This window comes from Triturus cristatus, chromosome 8 (assembly GCF_964204655.1).
Source record: "Triturus cristatus chromosome 8, aTriCri1.1, whole genome shotgun sequence".
Classification (NCBI taxonomy): domain Eukaryota; kingdom Metazoa; phylum Chordata; class Amphibia; order Caudata; family Salamandridae; genus Triturus; species Triturus cristatus.
The window spans coordinates 615,620,066-615,646,323 of NC_140591.1; the positions used below are offsets into that span (position 1 = coordinate 615,620,066).

Sequence of the window (26,258 nt, forward strand, 5' to 3'; positions counted from 1 at the left end):
CCCACTGTTGATCGCGGTAGGGGGGGTCCCTGGTTCTGAGGCTGCAGGCGTCATCAGGAGTGTCTAGGTGGGTCCTTGGGTGCCGGATTCGGGGTCACAGTCGCCGGGGGGACGTCATCGGGGTCTCTGTCCACTTCAGCACAGGCCAGGCTTGGCGGGTGCAGAGTGTGCAGGGTTCACGGTTCCGGGCTGGTGCCAGGGGTTAGATACTTGCTTTGGGCAAAGCCACTGCTCGTGGGAGTCCCAGGTGCTCAGAGTCACAAGGTAGCCAGGACCTCCGGGGTTTGTGAGGTTGCTGGCCACAGGAGGCGCCGGGATTTAGCAGGAGCAGGTTCGAGGGTCGACAGGACGGTAGGGCTGGGGCCAAAGCAGTTGGTGTCTTCCTCTTCTTAGCAGCTGCACAGTAGGTCTTCTTTCTTCTTGGTCTTCTTGAAGGTTCGGGGTGTCCCTAAATACTACATTTAGGGGCGTTACAGGTAGGTAAAGTGCAGGGACCACTGGGTCCCTATCCTGGGGTGGGTACACCCCCTATCCTGCCACTCTCCTGTGGGAGGGGGGCAGTGGCCTAGTCCTGATTGGGTAGGGCTCCCCATCTTCAAGATGGAGAGGGCCCGGAGATGTGCTTCACCTCGCCTTCCCCACCTGAGGGGTGGGGTTGGCAGGGCTGGCACATTCCCTGTCCTTACTTGGAGTTTCTGGCCAGTCTTCCAGCCAGAGTGGGGGTCAGAAGTGGTGGGGGCCAGTTGCTGAGTACAGCAAGTGGCTTGGAGAAGCTCACAAAGGCGGCATGCCTTTGAAGATTCCCCCTGCCCATCCTGGGGGAGTAGACCTAGCACCTCGCCCAGGATGTGCATTGTTGCAGGCCCAGGAGAGCGGGGGCTCTCCACCCAGGGGTCCAGCAACATGTCTGTTGTGTGGCAGCCTAGGCAGCCTCTCAGACAAGACGAGGATTGTAGGTTAGGTTTCAGGGGGCATCTCTAAGATGCCCTCTGTAGTGCATTGTACATTAAATCCCACACTGGCATCAGTGCGGGTTTAATGTGCTGAGAAGTTTGATACCAAACTTCTCAGTCTTCAGTGTTGCCATCATGATGCTGTGGAGTTTGTGTTTGACGAGCTCCCAGCACCATATACTCTTAAATGGCAGCACTGCACTTACAGTGCCCAGGAATGGACCTGGGTACTGTAGGGGCACAGGGCTCATGCTCCTGTGCCCACACCACTGGCATAGGGCACCCAGCTAGAGGGGTGGCTGATGTATGCCAGGGCAGTGCAGGTTGTGGGCATGGCTCACAGGGATGTGTGCCATGTCGACTCTCTGTTTTGTCTTGGACCCAGACACTCAGCCTGCAAGGGCAGTGTGTTTGTGTTAGGGTACAGGGCCTCTAAGGGTGGCACAATAAGTGCTGCAGCCCTTAGAGGCCTTCTCTGGTCACAAGGCCCTGGGTACCTAGGGTACCATTTACCAGGGGCTGACATGTGGCCAGGGTTTGCCAATTTGGGTTTTAGGTTTTTAGGGAAGGAACATAGGCCCTGGGCACCTGATTGGCAGGAGTCCAGGGCACACTCAGTCAAAGTACATTCAGCAATTCAGCAAAAAGTGGGGGCATACCATGCAAGAAAGATGGCACTTTCTCACAATCAGTTATCACTGGCAGATATTGGTGGGTAAGGGCGAGGGGTCTGCCGCTGACCCAACTGTAGTACAGTACCCACCACTGCAGATATTTTACAGTGTCTTAAATCATGGACCAGCTAGGAGAGATCCCCCTAATACTGTTCCCACTGGGACTTCAGATACCACTGTAGAGTCCACAAATGCCAGAGCGTACTTCACAAGAAAGAAGCAGGAGGCCATCAAACCCAGCAGCTCCAGAGTCCATTTCACCGAAATCCAGAACTGAGGTTGACACATCAGGATCATAGTCCGAATATACTGGACTCTAACTTCTGGAGGGTCGGCACAGAACTGCACCATGTCCAGAATGGCCCGATGAAATGGAGTTTGAGAAGGAGCCAGGTATGACTTTGGCATGTTGATAGAGGATCCCAATGGAAAAGACCTGCCGTGCACTGGAGGTGGCTGACGACAGCCCAGGGAGAGCCCTCCTTCAGCAGCCAGTTGTCGAGGTAGGGGAATACTGGGAACCCTGCTCTCTGCAGAAATGCATCCCCTGAGGGGCACTGCTAAGGCCAAAGTAGAGCACAGCAAATTGTAAATGCTCCAGGACCACAGTAAACCGCAAGTAACGCCATTGGGTCCGCAGGACGGGGATGTGAAAATTGGCGTCCTGCAGGTTAATACAACCAACCAGTGTCTCCAGGGTCAAGTGGAGACAGGGCCTGAATTTCTCCTTTCTCTGGAAGGCACTGAGACGGTGCAGGTCCAGGATATGGCCGAGGCCTCTGTCCTTCTTGGCAACCAGAAAGTGTTGGTAATAACCACAACTTACTTCTGACGGTGGCACCGTTTCGTTGGTTCCTTTGGCCAAAGAGGCTACACTTCCTGATGTAATAAGACGACATGGTCCTCCATCAGCCGATCTGACAGCGCTGACAGAGACGGTGGGTTTTCTGTAAATGGAAGAGACAGACACTTTGAAGCACCCACTTGTCTGAAGTTATGGCATTCCACAGGGGCAGTTGGTGGATGATCCTGCCTTCAATAGGGTGCCCGTGTTGGTGTGAGGGTATACAAAAGAGGTTTGGAGGCAGCGGCTGCCGGGGGATGGTGGATGGTGGACTGGGCAGATCTCTGCCTTTGACTTGTGGGAGCTATAATTGTGGCCACAAAAATGATGCCCTGTGGTGGCTGGGTTGGAAATGACTCCGCTTGTAGCCCCTTCTGATTTCTGTGAATTTAGAGTGGCCGTATGGGGGACAAGTCCTGCATATCTTTTCAATGTTTCCACTTTGATTTGGACTTTGACTTACCAGACTACTTGGACTGCGAAGAGGACCTATTGCAGGAATGGGCTCAAGAATGGGTTTGCCCCCTTGACTAAGTAGAAGCGGGACTTGCGCTGCTTTTTCCTATACTTGGATGTACAGCTTCACTTCACGGTCCTGGATCACCTTTGGGTTAAGGAGGGCGTATTTGCAAAAATGATCAACCCATCAAAGACTCATCTTGTGCAGGTCTATCACCATAAGTTTCCAACAGTTGAAGCATAGTTTGAATTCTGTAGTTTTATGTGGGGCCATCATTCACTTGCACAGTTGATTTACATTTTTGTCAATCTGACTAAAAGAGAAGGAGTGGAGTCCAGATCAGCGTTCTAAGGCACAGAAAGAAAGGAAGGAACTGACTTTCTTGGATACAAGTCTGCTCCGTCACTTCAGGGGCAGAACAAAGTCAATACACAGCCGCACTGCGCCACCTAACGGTGTGCTGCAGTACTGCTGTGAAAGCTTCTGGATTCACTCTGGTGTCGGGGAATATTTTAAAGGTGAGGAATCTGTGGTTACAAGTATTGATCAGAAATGTAGGTTCGTCGCTCAGCCCCACGCTCTTTAACATCTACATGGCCCCCCTCGCCGCCATCGTCAGGCAGCACAGACTCAGCATAGTATCCTACACCGACGACACCCAGCTCATCCTATCCCTCACCAAGGACGCCATCACCGCCAGGCTCAACTTCCAGGAAGGAATGAAGGACGTCGCATCCTGGATGAGCAGCAGCTGCCTGAAGCACAACTTGGAGAAGACAGAGGTCCTCGTGCTCGGACCCTCCCCCTCTGCATGGGACATCACCTGGTTTAATGGAATTATTACATTGAATGACTATATTGTATATGAACGTACTCTCTAACTGTGAATTCTTTTTATTTTTTGATATTTACATTAACAATAAATATTATTGTGGAATTTTTAAGTCTTGTTGTGGCTACACTAATTGGACACTTTTAGGACACAATCATGCTAGATAAATTAATTGCCTAGGAAGTTATTGTTACATTGTGGACCCACACACTCATAACCGGCAGACTAGACTACGGACACGCCCTCAAAGCCGGGATCAACAAGTCCCTGCTCCGCAAATTCCAGACCATACAGAATACCACAGCCAGACTCGTCCTCAGCATCCCTCGACACAAGCGCATCACCCAACACCTGCGGAACCTCCACTTGCTCCCCATAGAAAAGAAAATCATCTTCAAGATACTTATCCACGCCTACATATGCCTTCACAACACCGGACCCAAATACCTCAATGAGAGAATCTCCTTCCACGCACCCAAACGTAACCTCCGATCCGCAAACCTCGCCCTCGCTGAAATCCTGCGGATCCGCAGAGCCAGAACAGGGGGAAGAGCTTTCTCCTACATTGCGGCCAGGACCTGGAACGAGCTCCCGATCAACATCAGACACACCCCCTCCCTGAACATCTTCAGGAAGACACTCAAAACCTGGCTCTTCAACTGGCCCCCCCAGCGTCTTGAGACCCTCACGGGTGAGTAGTGCCCTTACAATTCCCCTGATTGAGAGTGCAGAATAGGATATCATCTTCAACCAACCTGAATAGCTAGCTAAAGATGGCACAAACCTTTATATTGAGAAATTAAGTCTGACCTTTAAAGGAATAACAGTCTTTAGCATAGATGGAATGGTCATCAGGACCCAGAAAACCCACGCAAGTGTTACTGTTGTCTGGAAAATTGGTGATACTAGCTGCAGTAATTTTACTACCAAGTAGTAAACTTGCTGATAGTGTAGAAAAAGGAAACTGAAAGTGGCCATTTCATCACTTTTAGGAAGCGCTGCAAATGATCTTATAGAGGAACTAAGAACACCAATTTGTTTGTTGTAGGAAAATATCCAGATCCTCAACCTGGCAGTTAGAGATATTCCAGAGCTTAAGAATCTATAAAGAACAAGCATTGGCATAGCCAATAGGTCTTGCCTTTGGGACCTTATAAGTGTTTAGTTATCCAGCACAATATCGTTGGTGCAACAACATCAACTGTTGCATGGCTAAACACTTATAAGGTCCCAAAGGCGAAACCTATTGGCTATGCCAATGCTGGTTATATTTTTCTAACTATGTTTTAAGGTGCTGTTGTGAAATTGAATGTTTCTGATAGAGCCTAATAACGAAGGTTCACAGTGTATAAAGATCATACGGAAGACAGCATTACTGGAATATGTAAAAGATGTAATTTTCTGTGTTTTTCAATGGTGGGAAAAAACGGTAAACAAGAAGTAACCTGAAAAGAACCCAATCAAGTGAATAATTTATATATTAGGGTGTTTTGCATTAAAGGGGAAGGCAGGCCTTCAAAGGCTGCAGTCTTCATCGCCTACATTTGCTTCGCTTCATTTGTCGTTAACGGACGTCACAACTCTCTGATCCTAATAGAAAAGTTGTGACGTCGCAAGTAGAGTTAAACTAAGACATGAAATGGATATTTTTGTCCAAGTGGTAGCGGTGGCATATATCCCACTCCTTCGCAGAACAACATGCAGCTAAATGACTAAATTAGTCGTTTTAAAACCCTAAAAGTGGCCTGGGTCTCTGAGGAACCCCAGATGAGCACATATGCCCTGCCCCCGTCGGAGGTCTTCTCGCTGTATAAGCTTGGGTGGACGTATTTGGCTTTCCCTTCCATTATCCCGTCCATCTTCTGTCTGTCCAAGTTCCACCGCCTCGTGTTCATGTAGTGCCTCGCAGAGAGTCACAGCTGCTTTGGGGCGCTCAGAGAATGCCTAGTTTCTTGATGTAGTTGTGGGGTGAGGGGGGACTAAACGGAACCAGTACAAGTGCTTCATAAACATGCAAAAATTATGTCTCGCGTGCTGCTTGCGGTAGAGCGAGAAATACCGAAAAAATACACCAAATGAAAGTGTTACTGTGCTGCAAATTCAGAGGTGAATCCTAGTTGACAGAGGGTTTCGGGTGAAAGCGCTTGAATTTCCTGAAAGAAAGGTTTATATTCAGATATTGAAAAGCTGACTCTGGAAAGATTCTTTAACAAGAGCGGCCGCGGGAGAGCAAGAAACGGCGCTGGACCATTCAAGGCAAAACAAGCAGTCTGCACTTTTCAAGCACTCGTGCTTGTGGAGGCATCCACCTTGCGGGAGCGCGCAGTGGTGCGGACACGTTAATTACAAACATATGGCCCCTGCGCGCCGCTGTTCGCTCCCGCAAGGTGGATGCCGCCACAAGCGCGAGTGCTTGAAAAGGGAAGACCGATTGCTAAAGGCCCTCTCCGAGAGCAGCGCATGTGCGCTGCCTAGGCGAGACCTAAAAAAGTACCTCTAAAAAAAAATACAGAATTGAAGCAGTGGTTTCCAAGTCTTCACTAGTCTAGAACTTAAACGAGAATGTTATAGGTGCAGTAGAAGGAACAGAAATAAGTCCATGATAGCTGAACCACAATTTAATTAAAAAAAATGAGGATTAGACATAACAATGAAGCAATTCAAACCGTGGGAAATACTAAGAATTAAAATTGGAGAAATATCTTGTTAAGGCATTTAATGTCATGGATGATGCTCATGACGGAGGTATTTAATCGATTACAGGATTTGACTATATGGAGGAGGGACTCTACAAAATGTGTACTGTTAGTTGCTCCAACATATCCATTGCATTAATCAATGACAATTTGTAGGATGCAGCCATAGTTTTATTATGTACATCATGTTATGTGTAGGGCTTGAGCCTTTTCTTTTTCTTTTCTATATTCTCCACATTTATAAAATCAGTAACTGGATTTATGATCCATTTTGGGGGTTAAGTTTGTGAATACGAACGAGGAGGATTTCCAATCCGGCAATGTGGACTCTAGTTGCTTAACCATATAGATTTTTTTTTTTAATGATAACATTGTATTAGCCACTGAACTAAAGTTGTTTGTTTATGCACACATGTGATATATTTAAGCATTATACGTTGATTTAAGAGCACATGTTGTACACACTACCTAATTACATCCTACAATATGGCACTTTTACATTCTCTTGAAAACCGTTGGTGAGCCGTCAAATGCGTTCAGCACCTTTTCACAACAACTTTGCACTTGCCCTGTGGACTCTAAACGGAATACGTGGATTTATATTTTTTCATTAGAGTGACCACCTTTTGTTGGCAGTACATCTTCGGAGTGACTTAGCTTGAATTATTGGTAATGTGTTTCAGACAGTCAATGGTCATTGAAAAATAGTGGATGTCAAACGAATACTGTTCTGCATTAAAAACATGTAGATGCCAATGATCCTGTTACCGAGAAAGGACTCACTTCCTCTTCTTCTTGTTCAACTTCTTCAGTTTCAGCACTTGACATGTTAGGTACAGGTTTATTCCAAGATAACTTTAAGTTTTGGCCTTTGAAACGCGCTCCATGAACAGCAGCCTAAAAAAGAAGATTCAAATGGAAAAATGATTACACTGAGTAGCATTTACTCCATGAAAATAAAATTGAATACGTGAAACAAATTAAAGAGCAGAGTAAACTTACTTTTTCAAGTGAAAGTGTTCCAATTACTATGGAGGTATTGTTGTACTCCTTCTATAGCTTATTTACTGATAGTTAAATGCTCCCTCCAGTCATAACAAATTTGAACACTAGCATCTAGAAGACTGTGACAAACACTTTGCTAAAACTAAATGGTAGGTAAGCCAAATGCCCTGGAAAATCATTCACTAAGCAAGGAGGACGGCAAGCACATTATCCTCCATGTAATGCAGAACAAAATCTCAAAAGTAGTTGAGCCATGGAAATGGAATGGTAGGTTGTTGAGAACGAATGGTGGTGAACAGCACAAGAAGCAAAGAAATAATTATGTAAGGTTAGAAGAAAAACACACTTGCTTATAAAACCTTTGCATATCGTCACTTTAGGTTGAAGGTCCAGCTAATGCCCAACTACTGTGAACTACATGGTGTGAGAGGTGTTCTGGCTAATGCTTCCTGTTGGGTGCACGAAGTAGGTTTCTAGATAGTCTTCCTACTAAGATCTGCTGGATGCAGGGTAGTCCCAGATTTCACCTCCTAGCACCAGGCCAACAAAGACCAAATTATGAAGCAAGTGTGCATGCCCTAAGCCCTCCCTCATCAACTAAAGGCAGATGAGCTCCATTCAAACAAGCCCTAGTAGATGCTGGGAGCCCAAGTATGTTGATGACTGCGAGATAGCTCAAATTCAAGCCTGACTGGCAACCTGCACATACGGGCATGAGAAAGGAAGCACTTGTTAGGGTGCTGCACCGCCAGAGAGCATTTCAGAAACCTCCTCATTACTGGTATGAAGACTAGGACGCAATAAAGCGAGAGCCTGGTCTGTACAACAAGTTTTTGAACTATGCCAACATCTAAGTAAATGACATTTATAAACTCTACAGTTATTATGGTCATCTGTATGGAAACATTTCATTCACAGGATCTTCAGTAATAGACATAAGCCCAGAAACATATTGTTCATGTGCAGGATCCCCGTTTCAAACTGAATACATAGAAACATACACAAAGTAGCTATTTGACAAGACAAAAACATTTTTTGGTTCACCTTCGGTCCACAATGGCTGATGTTTTTTTCGTTTTGATATCAAAAGTATAAGTACATAAGGCTCACAAAGTCACTTTCGGTAAAATGAAGGACACATTTATTCCCAAAACTTTTTTAAAGAAAAATGCAGAGAAAGTGGTTAGTGGATCCATACAGGCTGCAATTTCTTTGTTGTTTTTTGTCAAACATATTTTTATTGATAATTTTAGGCATAGTATATCATATGATATTACCATCATGTGATCCCGCACAGGGGGCAATACATGAATTTATAGGACTTAGACTGTACAGCTTTACACTACACTAAGGGTTGACCCTGTCCCGATCTCATCGTAGTGCTAAATTAAGGGGTACAGTTTATAACATTACTGGGGCTTGGGGCACATCCTTGCGCTCTGCACAATAAAGCAAACGAAGCAAAACAATGTCGCATCTTTCTTTTGTGATGGCACAGCCTGAGTTCCTTCTAGTCAGAAGGTGTTACATAAAGAGTACTACGAGTCATATTATAACAGCTCCCAATCGTGGAACAGTAAACCTAAAAAGTAAATAAACAACCCCCCCACTTCTCTCCCTCCTCCCCTACCATGGTGGCGGCATAGAGAAAACAGGTACTTCAATTTGCATTGATAGGTAGTACTTCACATCTGAAAGAGATGCAGGGCTCTAACAGAGGAAGGACAGACAGCTGACGGTAGGCCTCGGGAGAAAAAGGGGACCAAAGGGCCCAATTTAAATTCAAAGTTCTTGAAATTGTCCCTAAAAATATCCGACATTCGTTCTAAACTAAGCAGTTTCAATAACCTAGAGTGCCAGAGGGAGATTGCCAGAGCTTCCCTCCTCTTCCAGGCGGCCGCCAATGTAATCTTCGCCGCACCTATGCAAAGCCACATAATAGACTTATCAGCCCGTGTCTGGTGCTCCAAGGAAGGATCACGGAGTCCCAGAAGAACCCCTGCCATGGTGGTTGGGATGGGATATCCTAGCATATCTTTAATGTGTGCGAGTATTTCTTCCCAGAAGGGCCGTATATTCGGGCAATCCCATCATATATGTTGGAAATCCCCCAAGAGCACGCTCCCCTCCAGCATCTATCGGAAGTGTTGGGAAGATCTATTTAAATCTGGCGGGGTGGTCCCCGGAGTTGAGGGTTTTGTAAAAGGAGCCAAAGATCTCCACTTTGTCCTCGTCTCGATGTGTGAGGTCCCCATGGGGTCATTGTATGCCACCTATGTATTCCCTTTCACGCTTGTCCTTGAGCTGTCTAGGGAGGTGTTTGCCAATCTTGTTGCCCTGGGAGTAGGACCTTTGACGTAGTTTGAGGAGTGTGAATTGCGCCCTATTAAATGTAGCTCGGAGTTTACCCCTAAGTGCCGTCAGGTTGTGTAGGGTTTGTCTAGAGGGATTCAGTTTATGAGCTTTTTCAGTGGCGAACAGTTCTTTCTCCAGCATTTCCCTATCTTTGGTGCGTTGCGAGTTTAATGCAGAATTAAGGGAAATACATTTTCCTCGGAAGACCGCCTTAAACGTGTCCCAGGTGTTAAATTCCGAAGTGTCTTCTGGTTTGGTAAAGTCAAAAAATTCAGTGATGGTTTCTCTTAGTTTAGCGCAGGATGCCTTATCCCGCGTAAGTGCGGTCGGGATGTACCACTTGGGAGAAGCATAGGTGCCTCCGCTCCAGGACATAGATATTACGAGGAGACTGTGATCTGATATTGAAAGGGGGAATACTTTGGCCTCTTGTAGGGCGCCCATTAACTGGCTTATGAAAATGTAATCGAGCCGGGAATATGTACGATGAACATGCAAATAAAAGGTGTAGTCTCTGGAGTGGGGATAGAGGGTGCGCCAGGTATGTAGGAGTTCCATGTAGTGAAGTACTTGTCGTGTGTCAGGGGAGAAGAAGCTAGTTTCTGAGCGTTGCGGGTGAGTGCTATCTAAGTCTTTCTGTCAGGTTAAGTTGAAGTCACCCATAAGGACCATCGGTCCTTCCACAAAGTCTAAAAGCTTCCCCAAGAGAGTTTTCAAAAAAGATAGTCTGTCCAGTGTTGGGGGCATATACCGTCACGAAGGTGCAAAGTTTCCCCATTAGATGGCCCTTAACCATAATCCAGCGGCCATCTTTGTCGTAATGTACGTCCAATGGTTGGAATTTTATGGATGAATGAAATAGGAGTGCCACACCTCTGTGTTTCGTTTGTGCTGAGGATCTATAAATTAGTGGGAAGTGTTTATGTCGGAAACGTGTATCCTCAGACATAGCCAGGTGTGTTTCCTGTAGGGCTACTACATCAAGATGGTGAGCAATAATGTATTTCCAGATCTTTTGGTGTTTTGAGGGGAGTTAAGGCCTTTGACGTTCCAAGTTCCAATGGTGATTGGCATTGTGTCAGGGGAATAAACAGCAACTCATGGAGGGAGCCACACCACCTGTCATGACCAGTGACATCACGTGCCCCCAGGTGTTAGTACCCCACCACCCATCGCAATCAAAAAGTACATTCTGATCAGTAAATCCTTCCATACAAAATGTTAAAAAGTTGCCACCACGCCCCACCTACTCCCTCACTCCCCTCAAACACCAAAAGAGAAAATAAAATAAATCTGAACAAGAAATACAACACGAACATCGTTACCAGATCCCCGCTGGGGTCAGGAGGCCCCCAGGGATACGGGGGGACGGCAGGTCCGAGAGCCCCGTGTGCACCCACCCCGAAGCCGTGCAAGGAGAAATTAAGGAGGCACATCTTTGAGCAGCTGGGAAGTACCCGCTGAGATCAGCTCCCACCTAGTAGGAGTAAGGGACGCTCTCCTGCATTGGAACTGACAGCATAATGTTTTCCCTGAGTAGGGAGAAATAATCAACATGCAAATTTGGAGTAGGTAACAAAGCAGACCTGACAGCAGCAGAGGAGAAGTTTGCTGTTCTCGATCGTAAGGGCGAAGCAGGGAACAGCGTTACCTGAACAGCAGATAAAGTTATAAGTCCAGGGAGGGTGAGGCAGCCAATAGAAGTGGATACCTGTCAGCCTCCCTTATTGTCCCCAAGAGTCGCCTAGATCTGTAACAAGTGATTGTGAAGTTGCTGCAGTCAGTTCAGTTCAAGAGCAGAAACATCACAGTTCTCATGGTGAGCTCGTCGAGAGTTTACCTGCGGCCTCTGCGCGAGCCCACAGTCCACGCCGATGGGTGCGACACACCCTTATTAAGATCGTTGGCTTTGTCTTGCGTGGAGTCGTTCTCCTCTGTGGGTAGACCCAAAAGATCCTCTTTTTTTTAACATTTCAATAAAGTCTTTTTGTTTTACAATATAGATGAAAAATTGCAATCTTTGAAATAAGAATAGCAACAGAACCCCTTGTGCTCTACCATCCCCAAATCAACCAGTATTATTGCCATTCACTCCAATCCCCCATCCCCCTCCTGCCACCTCCTCAGGCCACTCTTTCGAGACTTTCTATCAAAGAGGTGCACAGGTTTATCACTCTCTTTCAATGTGGATCCCTCTTGGGGAGAAAGCCAAAGACCACAGTCAGTTCGAAGATATTTAACAGATTCTATACTCTTGGCAGGTTAGCAAAATGTACCACTGCTTGTGAAAATCCTGTTCGCTCCTTTGCACTGTTTTAATTAATTTCTCCATCCCCAGAGTCACTAGGTACTTTGGTTCCAGGACTCTCTTGAAGATAAAGTTGCAGTCCCTGGCTATAATTAACCAACAGCATATGCACAAAGATGTTACATCTGAGTATAGCAGGTACATGACCACGGCTCTGAAACACACCGGAACATCCATCAAGAAAAGTTACATACCTTCGGTAACGCCTTATCTGGTAGAGACATGACCTGGTCGCAGTTCCTCACCTTTGAATTTCCCAGGTGTCAGACTGGATCCAGAAGACATTTCCTCAAGCAATCCCCCTGCAGGCCAGTAGGTGGTGCCAGTCGGCTCCGCATGACATTGTCTTCCACGCAGAAGTGACGTCCGCATCACCTATATAGACGCCACCTCAACGAGTCGACTTTAGTTGCTTTTCACAACTTTGCACACCAGAAGTGTGGAGCCATGAAGTGCACTGATACTGGTGTGTTTGGAACAATTAGGGGCCTGAAAGGGAACAACCCAGACCCTATAAACTTAACTGCAATGAGGGGAGGATGGGTGGGTTGATAAGGAATCAGTGGCTAGATCATATCTCTAACAGATAAGGCGTTACTGAAGGTAAGTAACTTATTCATCTGATAGAGACATCTAGCTGCAGATTCCTTACCTTTGAATAGGTGTGGGAAGCTGGCTCTGTATATATTATACCAAAATGAGGTATAGTGTGCACAGAGTCCAGTGGAACCCCACAGGTAGACAGAGGTAAAAGTAGATTGCGCCTTACTCTCCATTTGTGGGAGTGTGGGCAAGCAGTACGCTTTATCAGAGGGTAGTGTTAAGCATTTGTTGTACACACTCAATCAGCAAATGATGTCACACACTCAAAGTCTGAACTCAGACTAATTTTGTTTTTTTATAAAAATATTGTTAAGGTATTTTATTTCTAGAACCAAGCCAAGCCTGGCACAGGTAAGTGAAAGAAATGCTTTTCAAAATCTTATGCAGTGTTTAAATGCAGTTTGATTGAAATACTGGTAAGTCAAAATATCGAAATTACTGTACAAATTTTACTTTTTAAGTTACTTTTTAAATTACTTTTTCTTCTCAGTGTGATATGCCTAGAAATCACACTGGGACATTTCCTAGAGAAAAGGTAAGTAATATCAGTTTTGCACAGTTGTCGTTTTTCAGGTTTCCATACAAACCAACTCTAATCTTAGGACTTTTTCAGAAAAAAACAGTCAATGTATTCCTATGGAGAGAAATAAATTTATCGGTTATCAGGTAAGTACTTGGTCTTTGGGATTGAGTTCCTAGGGTTAGAACAAGGGTTCGCCCAGGGTCGAGGATGCACACTCGAAACACCCTCAGTGGCACTAGGGCCGGCCGGGTGAAGTGTGCTGAGGCCCAATGTTATCCAATGGGGATAGGTGGCCTCCGGTTGGTGCCTGCCTATTAGCAGGCCACTGGGTTGTTCGAGCAAAGCTCCTGGTCTTAGGGCAAAGAGGGATCAGAGTTAGCACCCAAAGTACACCCGCAGGGTTGGCTGGGTGCAGGGTGCGGTTTTGGCATCGGGTGCCCTCTTGTTTTCAATGGGGATTCTCTGGTTTCAACAAAGACTGCAGACTCGGGACGAAGAACTTTTGGAGGTGACCACCGGTTGGAGAGGTAAGTTGGGATGCCTGGGGATGCTTGGACACAGTCGGTTGGGCCACCCAAGGTTGTAGGACTGCACCCAGCCATCCCTACACTGCAGCGGGTGTACTTTGGGTGCTAACTCGGATCCCCCTTTGGTCTGAGCCTAACACCAGGAGCTTTGCTCCCACAACCTTATGGCCTTCTCGTGAGCAGTTACCAACTGGAACCCCCCATCCCCCACTGAATAACATTGGGCCTCAGCACTCCGCACCCGGCCCCCCTTGTAACGTGGGGGGTGTTTCAAGAGTGCATCATTGACCCTGGGGGAACCCCGGTTCCAACCCCAGAATTATACTCCCCCAAACTTGTACCTACCTGCAAACCGATAACTCAATATCCTTTTATAGGACTGCATGGACTGCTTTTCTAGAAAATTGTTGCAAGTGTGGTGTTGGTTTTGTACGAGAACTTGAAAAACTGCAAATATCTAAAAACTGCTTTACTTACCTTTTCTCCAGGAAATGTCCCAGTGTGATATCTAGGCATATCACACTGAGTAGAAAATATTATCCATAAAGTAATCTGAAAAGTAATCTAACAGTAATTTTCACTGTATTCAAAAGTATTTACATACCTGTAGGAAAATGTTACTTACCCAGTGAGCATCTGTTCTTGACTTGTTGAGCTGTAGATCCACATGCTTTGCATACTCCTACCATCTAGTTTGTGTCCGAATGTTTGCAAGTTGTTTTTCTTCAAAGAAGTCTGTCCAGTCACGAGGTAAGGGGACTCCTCCTTTCAGTGATAGTGCGCATGGGCATCGACTCTATTGTTAGATTGTTTTCCCGCAGAGGGTGAGAATGGAGTTAGTAAGTGTAGAATAGAGATGTCCATGTGTACGTATGTAAACTGAAAACTGCAACAACTACAGGAGACCGAGGAGGCAGGTGGGCGCATGTGAATCTACAGCTCTACATGCCAAGAACAGGTGCTTACTGGGTAAGTAACATTATCTGTTTGAGGCACGTGAGCTGTAGATCACATGCTTTGCATAGACTATATAGCAGTAAACTCCCAAAGCGTTGGCTAACCTGTAGTAGTTGTAGTTGTCTGAAATAGTGTTTTAAGTACTGCCTGCCTACATTAGCATGTTGTCTCGCTAACACATCTACACAATAGTGTTTGGTGAATGTGTGCAGTGTAGACATGTTGCTGCCTTATAGATGTCAGCTAGGGGAATATTCCCTAAGAAGGCCATAGTAGCCCCTATTTTGCAAGTGGATTGCGCTCTAGGAGGTATTAGCAAAGTTATTTTTGCTTTCACATAACATGTCTGGATACATTTTACGATCAATCTTGCAATGCCCGATTTAGATATGGGATTGCCTTTGTGTGGTGGAGAAAAAGCAACAAAGAGTTTTTTTGTTTTACAAAATTCTTTTGTTCTTTACACGTAATATAGTAGAGCTTTTCTAACATCAAGTGTGTATAGAGCTTGTTCTCCTACAGAATCAGGTTGCGGAAAGAACACAGGTAACTCAACCGATGATTGATATGAAAGGCAAAAACTACTTAAGGGAGAAAGTTAGGATTGGTTTGAAGAACCACTGTCTTTGTGAAGTTGAAAGAAGGGCTCTTGTATAGTTAACGCTTGGAGTTCACAAACTCTCCTTAGTGAAGTTATTGCGATGAGGAAAGCAACCTTCCATGAGAGAAATTGAAATTGACACCTATATATTGGTTCAAATGGTGGACCCATTAGCCTTGCAAGGACTACATTTAAGTTCCACGCTGGTGCAGGTGGGACTCTTGGTGGTATTACTCTTTTTAATCCTCCCATAAAGGCTTTAATCACTGGCACTCTGAATAGAGAGAAGTGTTGTCTGTTTTGTAAGTATGCAGCTACTGCTTCTAGATGTAAGCAAATGAATGTATAGGCTAGTCCAGATTGCTGTAAATGTAAGAGATAACAGATGATGTTCTGCACAGAAGTATCAAGAGGATTGATATTATTGTTATAATCGATAACAAAACGTTTCCATTTTCTGCATAACATTCCCCAGTAGTAAGCTTTCTAGCCTGTTTTAGGATATTCATACGGTCTGGTGGCAATTGTAAATAACCAAACTATATGACGTCAGAAGCCAGATCGCCAGGTTGAGTTCTTTGAGATTTGGAAGCCTGATTTCTCCATGGCTCTGAGTGATGAGACTGGAGGTAAGATGTAGCTTTTGGTGTAGAACTACGTGAACCAGGGTTGACATGCCCATGTGGCACCTATGAGAATCAGTGTGAGGGATGTCTGCCTGAGCTTCCGAACTACCAGTGGAATGATTGGGAGAGGCAGAAAAGCACAAGCAAATATCCCTGACCAGTTCATCCATAGGGCATTGCCTTTGGAGAGCGGGTTTGGGAACTTGGAGGCAAAGCTTGGACATTTTGCGTTTTGTGCTGTGGCGAACAGGTCTAAGAGAGGAAATCCCCATTCCTGAAAGAAGGGGAGAAGAATCTGGGGATGTAGTTCCCACTCGTGGATTTGCAGTCTCTGTCTGCTGAAAAGGTCTGCAATCTGATTGTTTACTCCTGGAAGTTGCTCTGCCAGGAGATAAATCTTGGTGTATAGCCCATTTCCACATGGCTTTTGCTAGGCGTGATAGTTGGGAAGAATTTGTACCCCCCTGTTTTTGTATATAGTACATAGCTGTCATGTTGTCCGTGAGGACTAGGACAGCTTCGTTTATGAGGTGAATTTGAAAGGCTCCGAGCGCTAGAAACACTGCTAGTAGCTCTAGGTGATTTATATGGAGACCTTTGTGCTTTAGATTCCACAATCCTTGGATTGTGTGATCCTGTAAGTGAGCACCCCAGCCAGTGAGTGATGCGTCTGCTGTTAGCACTGTCTGTGGAACAAGGTCTATGAAGGGCCGCTCTTTGGATACATTTTTTGGGATCCACGACTGCAGAGAGCGATGGGTGCGGCCATCTACCAACACCAGATCAGTCAATGTTCCCTGAGACTGGTTCCACTGACTTGCTAAGCATTCTTGAAGGGGACACCTGTGAAGTCTTGCATGGGGAACGATCACGATGCAAGACACCATCATTCCTGGCAGTTGCATGAAGACTTTGGCTGGTAATGATTGGTTGGGCTGAAACTGAACGAGAAGAGACTGAATACTGAGAATTCTGTCTGTTTTGGGAGAGGCTAGAGTTTTTTTTAATGTCTATAGTGGCACCAAGATAAGTCGGTGTGTTTGAAGGCTGCAGATGGGACTTCGACACATTCACTGTAAAGCCTAGTTTGAGTAGTTATTGAATTGAGACTTTAGTGTAGAGTAGACAAAGTCGCCCTGTTGCAAAAATGGGAGCCCTTGTTGAAGTGTCACCATATGGAAATGTTCTGACAGTATGTAGTGGTAAAGTTCTCTGAGGTCCGGAATAGGCTCAAGGAGCCGTCCTTTTTGGGAATTAGAAAATACAGGGAGAACACACCTGACCCCAGACATTGTAACAGTACTGGCTCTGAGGCAGTTTGGTAAGAAGATGTCCTGTATCAGGATTAATGTCAATTTCCTTTTGTTTAGGATTCAATTTGGGTGGTGGGAAGTTGAGAATGGGATCATGCAGCTTTAAAGGAGCATTTTTCGGTTTTGGCACCGTGGACTTCGGTGCTAGGATGGAATGACTTTTTGGTGCGGAAGGTGTGGGCTACAAAGCAGTTTTTGATTTCGGCGTCGAGGGCTTCGCCTCCGAAGCAGTCTTCGGCTTTGAGCCCGAAGGTTTTGGCTCGGTGCCTGACTGTGGCCAACCCGATCCCAAGCCGGAAGGCTTAACGTTCTGTTTCGGTGCCGAGCCGGGGCATCAGAAACATCTTCTCGGTGCAGACCTTGGCCAAAAGGCAGAGGTGGAACCGAAGCCTTTAGCTTAGTCGGAGTTGGATTTCGGGGAAAGGGGCGTCCGGTACTCACGAGACCTTGACCTTTAGGTATGCCGTCTTCCATCTCGGAATTCTATTCATTAATAGATACAGGCTGATCTTCCTGCTCCTTTTCGGCCCCTTGTGCATCGAATTCTTCTTGCTCAGATCCTTCACCAGCAATGTACAGCGTGTATTCAATGTTCTGGCTTTGCATTTCACGACGTCAAGCCCGACGATCACGGAGCCTTTTATTAGATCGAAACGATCTGCAAGCGTCACAGTCTTGTTCCTTGTGCTCTGGAGATAAGCCCAAATTGCCCACTTTGTGCGAGTCGGTGCGCAGATATTTTGCGTGGCACAGAGGACAGAATTTTAATGGAGTCCGTTCCATTGACTGCAAAAGTGGACTGGCACGGTTAAGCCCGATGGCTTTCCACGAGTCTTCCGATCAGAATGGAACTTTTCTTAGACCAATACGATATGCGGAGAAGTGGGATACGCGTACAAAATACGCGTACAAAACAATAAAGACGCGGGTATAGTGGCTTGCGCACCAAGGGGAACATGAAGAACGTTTTCTAACCGGAGTGCAGCAATACACAATGGCGGAAAAAAACAATCCAACAATGAAGTTGATGCCCATGTGCACAATCACCGAAAGGAAGAGTCACCTTACCTTGTGACTGGAAAGACTTCTTTGAAGAAAAAGAACTTGCAAACATCCGGACCCAACACGAGATGGCAGGAGTATGCAAAGCACGTGATCTACAGCTCACATGCCTCGAACACAAAGTTATTTTCATTCAGCTTGCTTGTATTGTTCAACTTGCCTTGAAAAGTATCACTTACACTTAACTCTGCCAGGCTTGCTTGGTTCTAGAAAATAAATATACCTAAATAATATTGTTTATACAAACAAAATTAGTCTGAGTTCAGTCTTTGAGTGTGTGACATCCTTTGCTGATTGAGTGTGTACAATAAATGCTTAACACTACCCTCTGATAAAGCCTTACTGCTCGACCACACTACCACAAACAGAGAGTAAGGTGCTATCTACTTTAACCTCGGCCTACCTTTGGGGTTCCACTGGATTCTGCACTCTATACCTCATTTTGGTATACTATATACAGAGCCAGCTTCCTACATTAGGGCGAAGCACCAATTTATCATGGAATATAATCAGGTAAGGAGGCTTGGATGACAAAGCCTGCAATTTACTCAGCCTCCTGGCTGATGTGATTGCTAATAAAAAGGCTGTTTTGATGGTAAGCAGCCGGAGGGGGGAAATTTGCAGAGGTTCAAATGAAGCGCACATCATGAATGCAAGAACCAAATGAAGGTCCCACTGAGGCATAATGAAAGGGGTATGTGGGAACAGATGTACAAGGCTTTTGATAAATCTATTTACAATGGCAGATTTAAATAATGAGGGTTGGTCTGGCAGCCGCAGAAAGGTAGACAGGGCGGAAAGGTACCCTTTTAGAGTGCACAGAGCAGAGCCCTGCTAGGCAAGGGTTAAAATAAAAAGCAAAACATCAGAAAGGGAAGCAGAAAGAGGGTTGATAGACTTTTCTGTGCAATAAATTACAAATTTGTTCCATCGGTAGGCGTTTACCAACGAGGAGGAAGGTCAAATGCGGTCAACTGCTACAGCTCAATCTCCACACAAGGAGGCGTAGAGTTGACAGGTTCAGGAGGAGGACCCTCCCCTGCTGCTGTGACAGAAGATCCTCCTAGAGGGGCAACCTGATCGGAGGATCGATGCTCATGCTGAGAAGCTCGGGATCCCAGACTCTCCGTGCCCAGTCTGGAGCCACAATAATGACTTGGGCCTGGTTGTTCCTGAACTTTTTGAGAACTCCGGGCAGGAGTGGTATGGGCGGAAAGATATACAGGAGACCGGAGCTCCACTCAAGATGAAAACGGTCTCAGAATGAGAGCCGCCTTGGAAACTTGACATTGCGCTTTCTCTGCGAAGGCAAACAGATCTAACCAAGGCTCTCCCCAATGCTGAGAGAGACCTTGCTCTGCTATGCATCGACGGCTGAGTTTTCTGCTCTGGCATAGAGGGTACCAGCCAGGTGTCGAACCACCAGGGATGTGCCCTGCTATTCCTGTCAAGTCCAGAGACGCAGGGCCTCTTGACAAAGAGCCCACGCCATCACTCCGCCCGGATTGTCGAGGTATCACATGCCGGTGGTGTTGTCAGTGAACGCTTGAACTAGCCTTCCTTTGATGGAGGGTAGAAAGGCTTGAAGTGCCAATCGAATCGTTTGGAGCTCCAGCAGGTTGATTTGGAGTCTAGATTCCACCTGAGACTAGAGTCCTCTGATCTCCACTTCTCCCAGATGGCTGCCCCATCCCAGAAGTGACACCTCTGTCACTACTGTGAGATCAGGTTGGGGAAGGGAGAGGGGTCTGCCTCTGATCCAATCACGGTTCATTAGCAGCCACTGAAAGTCCCGTCTGAGATCTAGACAATGTTGGAGAGGTTCCCATGATGCTGTGCCCACTGGAACTTCAGGTCCCACTGCAGAGCCTGCATATGCCATCAGGCATGTGTCACTAGCAGGATGCAGAAGGATATGAAGCCCATGAGCTTCAGAGTCATTCTCACCAAATCCCAGGATAGACTGAAACATCTGCATTATAGCCTGAATATCCTGGACTCACTGCTTGGGAGGATAGACCCGAAACTGCACTGTGTCCTGAACTGCTACGATAAAGGGCAGTCTCTGAGAGGGAGTCAGGTGTGACTTTGGCACGCCGATAGAGAAACACAGCGAATACAGGAGGTCCACTGTATTCTGGAGGTTGGAGACAACAGCCTGTGGCAAACACACCTTCAACAACCAGTCAAAGATAGGGGAAGACTGGCACCCCTGATCTGCGCAGATGACCTTGGTGCACACCCAAGGGGCGTTGGTAAAGCCAAAGGGGAGCACGGTGAAATGAAAATGCTCGTGCCCCACCATAAACCGCAGGTAGCACCAATGGGTAGGTATTAAAGGAATATAGAAATAGGCGTCCTGCAAGTACAATGCCACCATCCAGTCTCTTGGGTCCAGGGAAGACCAGAACTGAGCTAGAATGAGCATCTTGAATTTCTCCTCTTTGAGGAAGTAGTTGAGGGCTCGTAGGTCTAGGACAGGCTGTAGGTCGTTTTTGGAACCAGAAAATAGAGGGATTAACAACCACAGCCCACTTATGGCACTGGTAACCACTCTCTTGCTCCCTTGGCCAAGAGACAGGACTTCCTCCTGAAGCAAAATCAGATGATCCTCCGTCAGCCAGTTGAAAGATGGAGGCATGAAGGGAGGGGTAGCCTCGAAGGGGAGGAAGTAGCCCCTACGGACTATTTGGAGGACCCACCTGCCCGGGTTGATGTTCTGCCATTGGTGGAGATGATGGCTGATCCTGTCACCAACCGCCGCCCATGATCTGAAAGGACCAGACTAGGAAGGTGCTGAGGCTACAGGGAGGGTGGTGGACTGACTAGACCTCTGCCCGCCCGACTCATGTGGTTGGAACGAGCCGCATACACGGCAGCGCAGAGCTTGCAAAACTTGTGTGATCTTGTGGCTGGGATATGGCTTGCACAGCTGAAATCCCCTTCCATTGCCAAGAAAGGACTTGGTCATAGCCCGTTAGTCCTTAAGGCGCTCCAGCGCCATGTCTACCTCTTCTTTGAAGAGACGGGTGTCATCAAAGGGCATGTCCATTAGAGAGGCCAGGACATGCCCTGAAAAGCCAGTAATGCTCAAACAGGCATGGCGTCGAACAGCCAGCGTCGATGAGATTTCTCTGCCCACCGAGTTGGTTGTGCAGAGACCACAACGATTGGCAAACTTGCCACATCTCGCCCGTCTGATAGTGCTTGGGAGAGAATGGTCCGGCCTCCTCCGGGACATTTTGCAGCACTTGTGCAACTATTTCCCACAGTGAGTAGGAGTAACGGACCAAAAGGCATGCGGTGTTAACCAAACACAAAGCAAGGTTGGCAGAAGAAAAAAAATTCTTACCTCAACTGTCCAGCTTCTTGGATTTCCCTGTCTGGGGGTGCAAAAGGGAATGAAACCTGTGAAGTTGATGGCTGGACGACCAAGCTCTCGAGGGTTCAGTGGTTGGTGAGGAAATGTGGGTCTCCTGGAACAGGGCGATGGCGGCTATTTACAGTAGCCCCTTTGCTGAGCTTGGGCCAGGTTCCCAGAGGGACATCTGTCAAGTCCTCATTGAAGGGCAGCAAGGGTTCTGATGAGGAGACATCTGGCTGCAGGACCTCTGTCAAGATGTTCATCTTGACTTCCACTGAAGGAAGCTCAAGGTCCAGGACCTCAGCTGCCCTTCGAACCACCATAACGTATGATGCTCGCTCCTCCGTAGCCATGGTAGGGGGAGAAAGCAGGCTAGAATCTTTGTCTATTTCCTGATAAGACTGGTCTTGTAAAGGGTCCAGTGACCCCTCCCATTCTTCCTCCAGTCCTAGCTCTTCAGAAATAGGCTGCGGAACTGACCTAGGACCCACGGGTTCTGTCTCGTCAGGGATAAGATTGAGCCTCTGAGCCTACGGGGCCCGAAGGAGCGCCGTTAGGGTCAAGCCGCCCAAATACAAGGCACATGGCGTCATAGAATTCTTTGTGCTGGGTGGGGGTCGCTCCGGCTCCCAGGAAGGTGAAGAAGCGCGGAGCTGACCCAGGCGCAGGTTCTGGGAAATGAGACCTATAACGCCGAGGATCATCCATGGAGTCAGCCAACGTACAGGGAGAAGTTGAAGCACACTTCGAAATTTGTTTTTTTGTGCTTCTTATCTGACCAACTCGATGATTAAGTGGGAGGACGAAGACATGAGACTCCCAGAGCAGTGCTCAGACCTTCCTTTCGACCGAAAACGAGATGCTAGGGAGAACATGATCACTAGCACCGGGCCACAAGCAGCTTTAGGGACAGCTCCCTCACAGCTTTCGGAGCCATGGCCCAGCAGTCTGAGCACAACTTTGAATCGTGGTCGCGCTTCAGGCACTAAAGACTAACCGAGTGAGGGTCCGTCACCAACCTAGTACGTGACAGTCACACCACGTTTTGAATTCAGACTCCTTGGACATGATAGAAAAATCTACACACCAAAAAAGAGTTGACAAAACATCGAAAAATGCCTGTCAAAAAGTGACAGAGGGTAGCACTCTTCATAGATCTGCACTGGCTGGATTGGAAAAAAAAGAACTGACATCAGCGCACCGATGTGGCGCCTATATAGTTGATGCGGACCCACTTCTGGCGTGGGCGCCATTGATGTGATGCAGATCAGACTGACTACACCTACCAGCGTGCATGGGTATTGCTTGAGGAAAAGTCCTCTGGATCCAGTCTGACACCTGGGAAATTCAAAGGTAAGGAATCTGTGGCTAGATGTCTTTCAGATAAATGTGTGTACGATGTCAAGTGGTATCACAAATGGCTTGGGAGGAAATGCGAGTCAAACTTTTAATATATCTCATCACAAGAGGTGATCTGAAGAAGGACGGTTGGTCCAGCAAACTTATAAAGGCTAAAGTGACTGACAAATAACTTTTTGCAATACCCCACAGCAAAGCCTTTCTGGAAAGACAAAACAAATGAAAGGGCATCTACAGCTTTGCCTACTATGGGCCTATATTCTGGGCATGAAACTAGGTCACACATTTGTCCTGGTGCCCAGAATAAATTAATGCTGTGGACTGGTGCCTAGCGACGAGGTCAGCCAGCTGCAGCTGCTCAACCTCCACGCAAGGAGGTGCAAGTTGCATAGAGGACCCTGTCCCATTGATAAGACTGGAGGTCTTCTTAAAGAGGCAGCTTGATCAAAGGACAGATCCACCATGCTAAGGAGCCACTGATTTGTACACTCTCCAACTTTCATGGCCCAATCTTGCATCACCAGGATGAGATGGGCCCGGTCCTTCTTGATGATCTTCAGAACTTGGGGCAGGATAGGAGGTGACAGGAAGCCATACAGGAGTTTCTTGTTCCATTTCAACTGGAAATAATCTTCTACTAAGTGTTCTTGCAGAAGCTCCAACGCATAAATTGACTGTGTGCGTTTTAATAGTGGCAAAAAAGATCAAGTAGGGCCCTCCCCACCCAAGAGTGGAAGACACCCTGCGCCAATCAATCAATCATACAGTACTTGACTCAATCAATCAGGGAACTGTGATGCGCGCTACTCACCAGTGAGGGTCTCAAGGCGCGGCGGAGGGGGGTGCAGCTCCGAGTGAGCAGAAGAGCCAGGTCTTGGGGGTCTTCGTGAAGGTGTGCAGAGTGGGGGAGCGTCTGATGTTCATCAGGAGCTCATTCCAGGCCTTTGCCACGATGTAGTAGAAGACTTTTTCACCCTCTCTGGTTCTGTGGATGTGCGGGGTTTCTGCGAGGGCGAGATCGGCGGAGCAGAGGTCTCTCTTGGGTATGTGGAAGGAGCCTCTTTCGTTGAGGTATTTGGTTCTGGTGTTGTGGAGGGATTTGTAGGCGTGGGTGAGTAGCTCGAAGGTTACTCTCTTCTCGACAGGGAGTCAGTGGAGGTCTCGCAGGTGTTGGGTGATGTGTTCAAGTCAAGGGATGCAGAGGACGAGTCTGGCCACGGTGTTCTGGATGGTCTGGAGTTTGCGTAGCAGGGATTTGTTGATTCCAGCATAGAGAGCGTTTTCGTAGTCCAGTCTGCTTGTTAGGAGTGCAAGGGTGACAGTCTTTCTGGATTCAGGGGGAATCCATTTGAAGGTCTTGCGAAGGATGTGGAGGGTGTAGAAGCAATGGTGTATAGTGCGGCTTCTCACCCGAGAGGGTATTCAGGCGCTGGGATGCAGGTTTCAGCCGAAGAGCCAGGTCTTTAACTTCTTCCTGAAGTCTGTCAGCGAGGGTGATGTTTGGATGTGGAGGGTGTTCCAGGACTTGGAAGCAAGGTGGGAGAAGGAGCGTGCTCTGGAGCGGCAGTAGCGGATGCGCAGTGTCTGTGCAAGGGCAAGGTGGGTAGAGTGGAGGTTTCTGGATGGTTGGTGGAGGTTCAGGCGGTGGTTCATGAATTCAGGTCCTTGGTTGTGGAAGGCATTGTATGCCTGGGTCAGTAGTTTGAAATGGCATCTTTCCTGGATGGGGAGTCACTGGAGGTCTCTCGGGTGCTGGGTGATGTGGGTCATTTTGGGCAGGTTGAGGATCAGCTTGGCTGCTACGTTCTGTATCGTCTAGAGTCTTCTCACAAGTTATCTGGAGGTGCCTATATAGAGTGAGTTGCTGTAGTCCAGGCAGCTGGTGCCGATGGAGAGCCATTTGAAGATTCTGTGGACCGTGTGGAAGCAGGCTGGGGAGATGGCGTTGACCTGATTTTTCATGGAGAGTTTGCTGTCTAGGATGATGCAGAGGTTGCGGGCGTGAACTTTCAATGTGGAGGTGGGTCTGAGTTCCGATGGCCACTAGGTGTCTTTCCAGATGGAGGTGTGGCAGCCGAAAATCAGCACTTCGGCTTTGTCCATATTGAGCTTGAGGCAGTTGTCCTTCTTCCTGGCTGAGACGTTCTTCATGCAATTGGATTTCGCAATGGCGGGGTCAGTTGAGAGGGAGAGGAGGAGCTGGGTGTCATTGGCGTAGGAAATGATGTTGATGTTGTGGGATGTTGGACTGAGGGATGAACCTTGAGGGCAGCCGCAGATGGAGCGCTTGGGTTGTGAGGTGAAGGGAAAGTTGACAGATTCTCCGGGGGCGCTCTGTGAGGAATTATGCCATCTTTCTAAAAGCGTAATCTTTGATTCTGATCTGGTACAGTCATTTGATGAGTGTGTGGTGGGAGACTGTGAGGAAAGCTGCAGTGAGGTCGAGGAGATCAAGGTGGCCAATTTTCCTCCGTCGAGTAGGGTGTGGATATATTCCGTGGTGGCGATCAGGGCCATCTCTTGCTGTGGTTTTCTCTGAATCGTGAGATTGGGAGGGGTCTAGCAGGTTGTTTCTCTTAAGGTGTTTGGTTAGTTGGAGGTTGATGGCTTTGTCCAGGACTTTAGCGGGAAACGGGAGCAGCGAGATGGGGCGGTAGTTCTAGAGCTTACAGGGGAACGGAGGGTTTCTCGAGGAGGGGTCTGACCTCAGTTTTCCAGGCGTCGGGAAAGGTGGCTGTGGCGATGAAGACAGTGATGGTGGTGGTGGTGAGTTAGTGGCTGATCTCCCCGCTTCCAAGGATTAAGAGATGATGGGGGCATGGGATGGATGGTGCTCCCGAATTGTAGGAGTTCATTAAGGGAGTGGTGTGCGGTGTGCTGAGCCATTCCCATTTGGTGAGTGTGTGGTTGGTGGAAAACTGCATGGGCATGGGGAGGCTGAGGAGGTTGGTGGGTTGGGGGATTGAAGTTTTTATATATTGGGGCTTTCTTGTTTTGGGAGTGGACTGCTACAGCGCTGCAGAGTTCCTGTCACGGGGGATCGAGTTTTCTGTGGCTGATGGGAAGGTGAACTCTGATGATAGTAAAGAAATCCTTGGCCTGGTTGGCGCTGGCCTTGATGCGGTTTGCCCCGGCCTCTTTTTCATGTCTGAGGTGGTGGTGGTGGTGATTGAGTGCGGACTTGAAGGTGGTTCGG

The 26,258-nt window shown here is 47.3% G+C and overlaps 1 protein-coding gene across 4 annotated transcripts in view; it reads right to left on the reverse strand.

The window, feature by feature from the left end:
• The window catches only part of RBM26 (RNA binding motif protein 26), a 999,243-nt gene that overhangs the window by 54,606 nt on the left and 918,379 nt on the right, over positions 1-26,258 (reverse strand). For 2 of the 4 annotated variants that reach the window (XM_085622082.1, XM_085622080.1), the window contains one exon: positions 7,243-7,356. In XM_085622082.1, the coding sequence (XP_085478208.1) occupies positions 7,243-7,356 (114 nt within the window). Of the gene's footprint in view, positions 1-7,227; positions 7,357-26,258 lie in introns of all 4 variants that reach the window. The other 2 variants (XM_085622081.1, XM_085622079.1) reach the window with 1 other exon arrangement.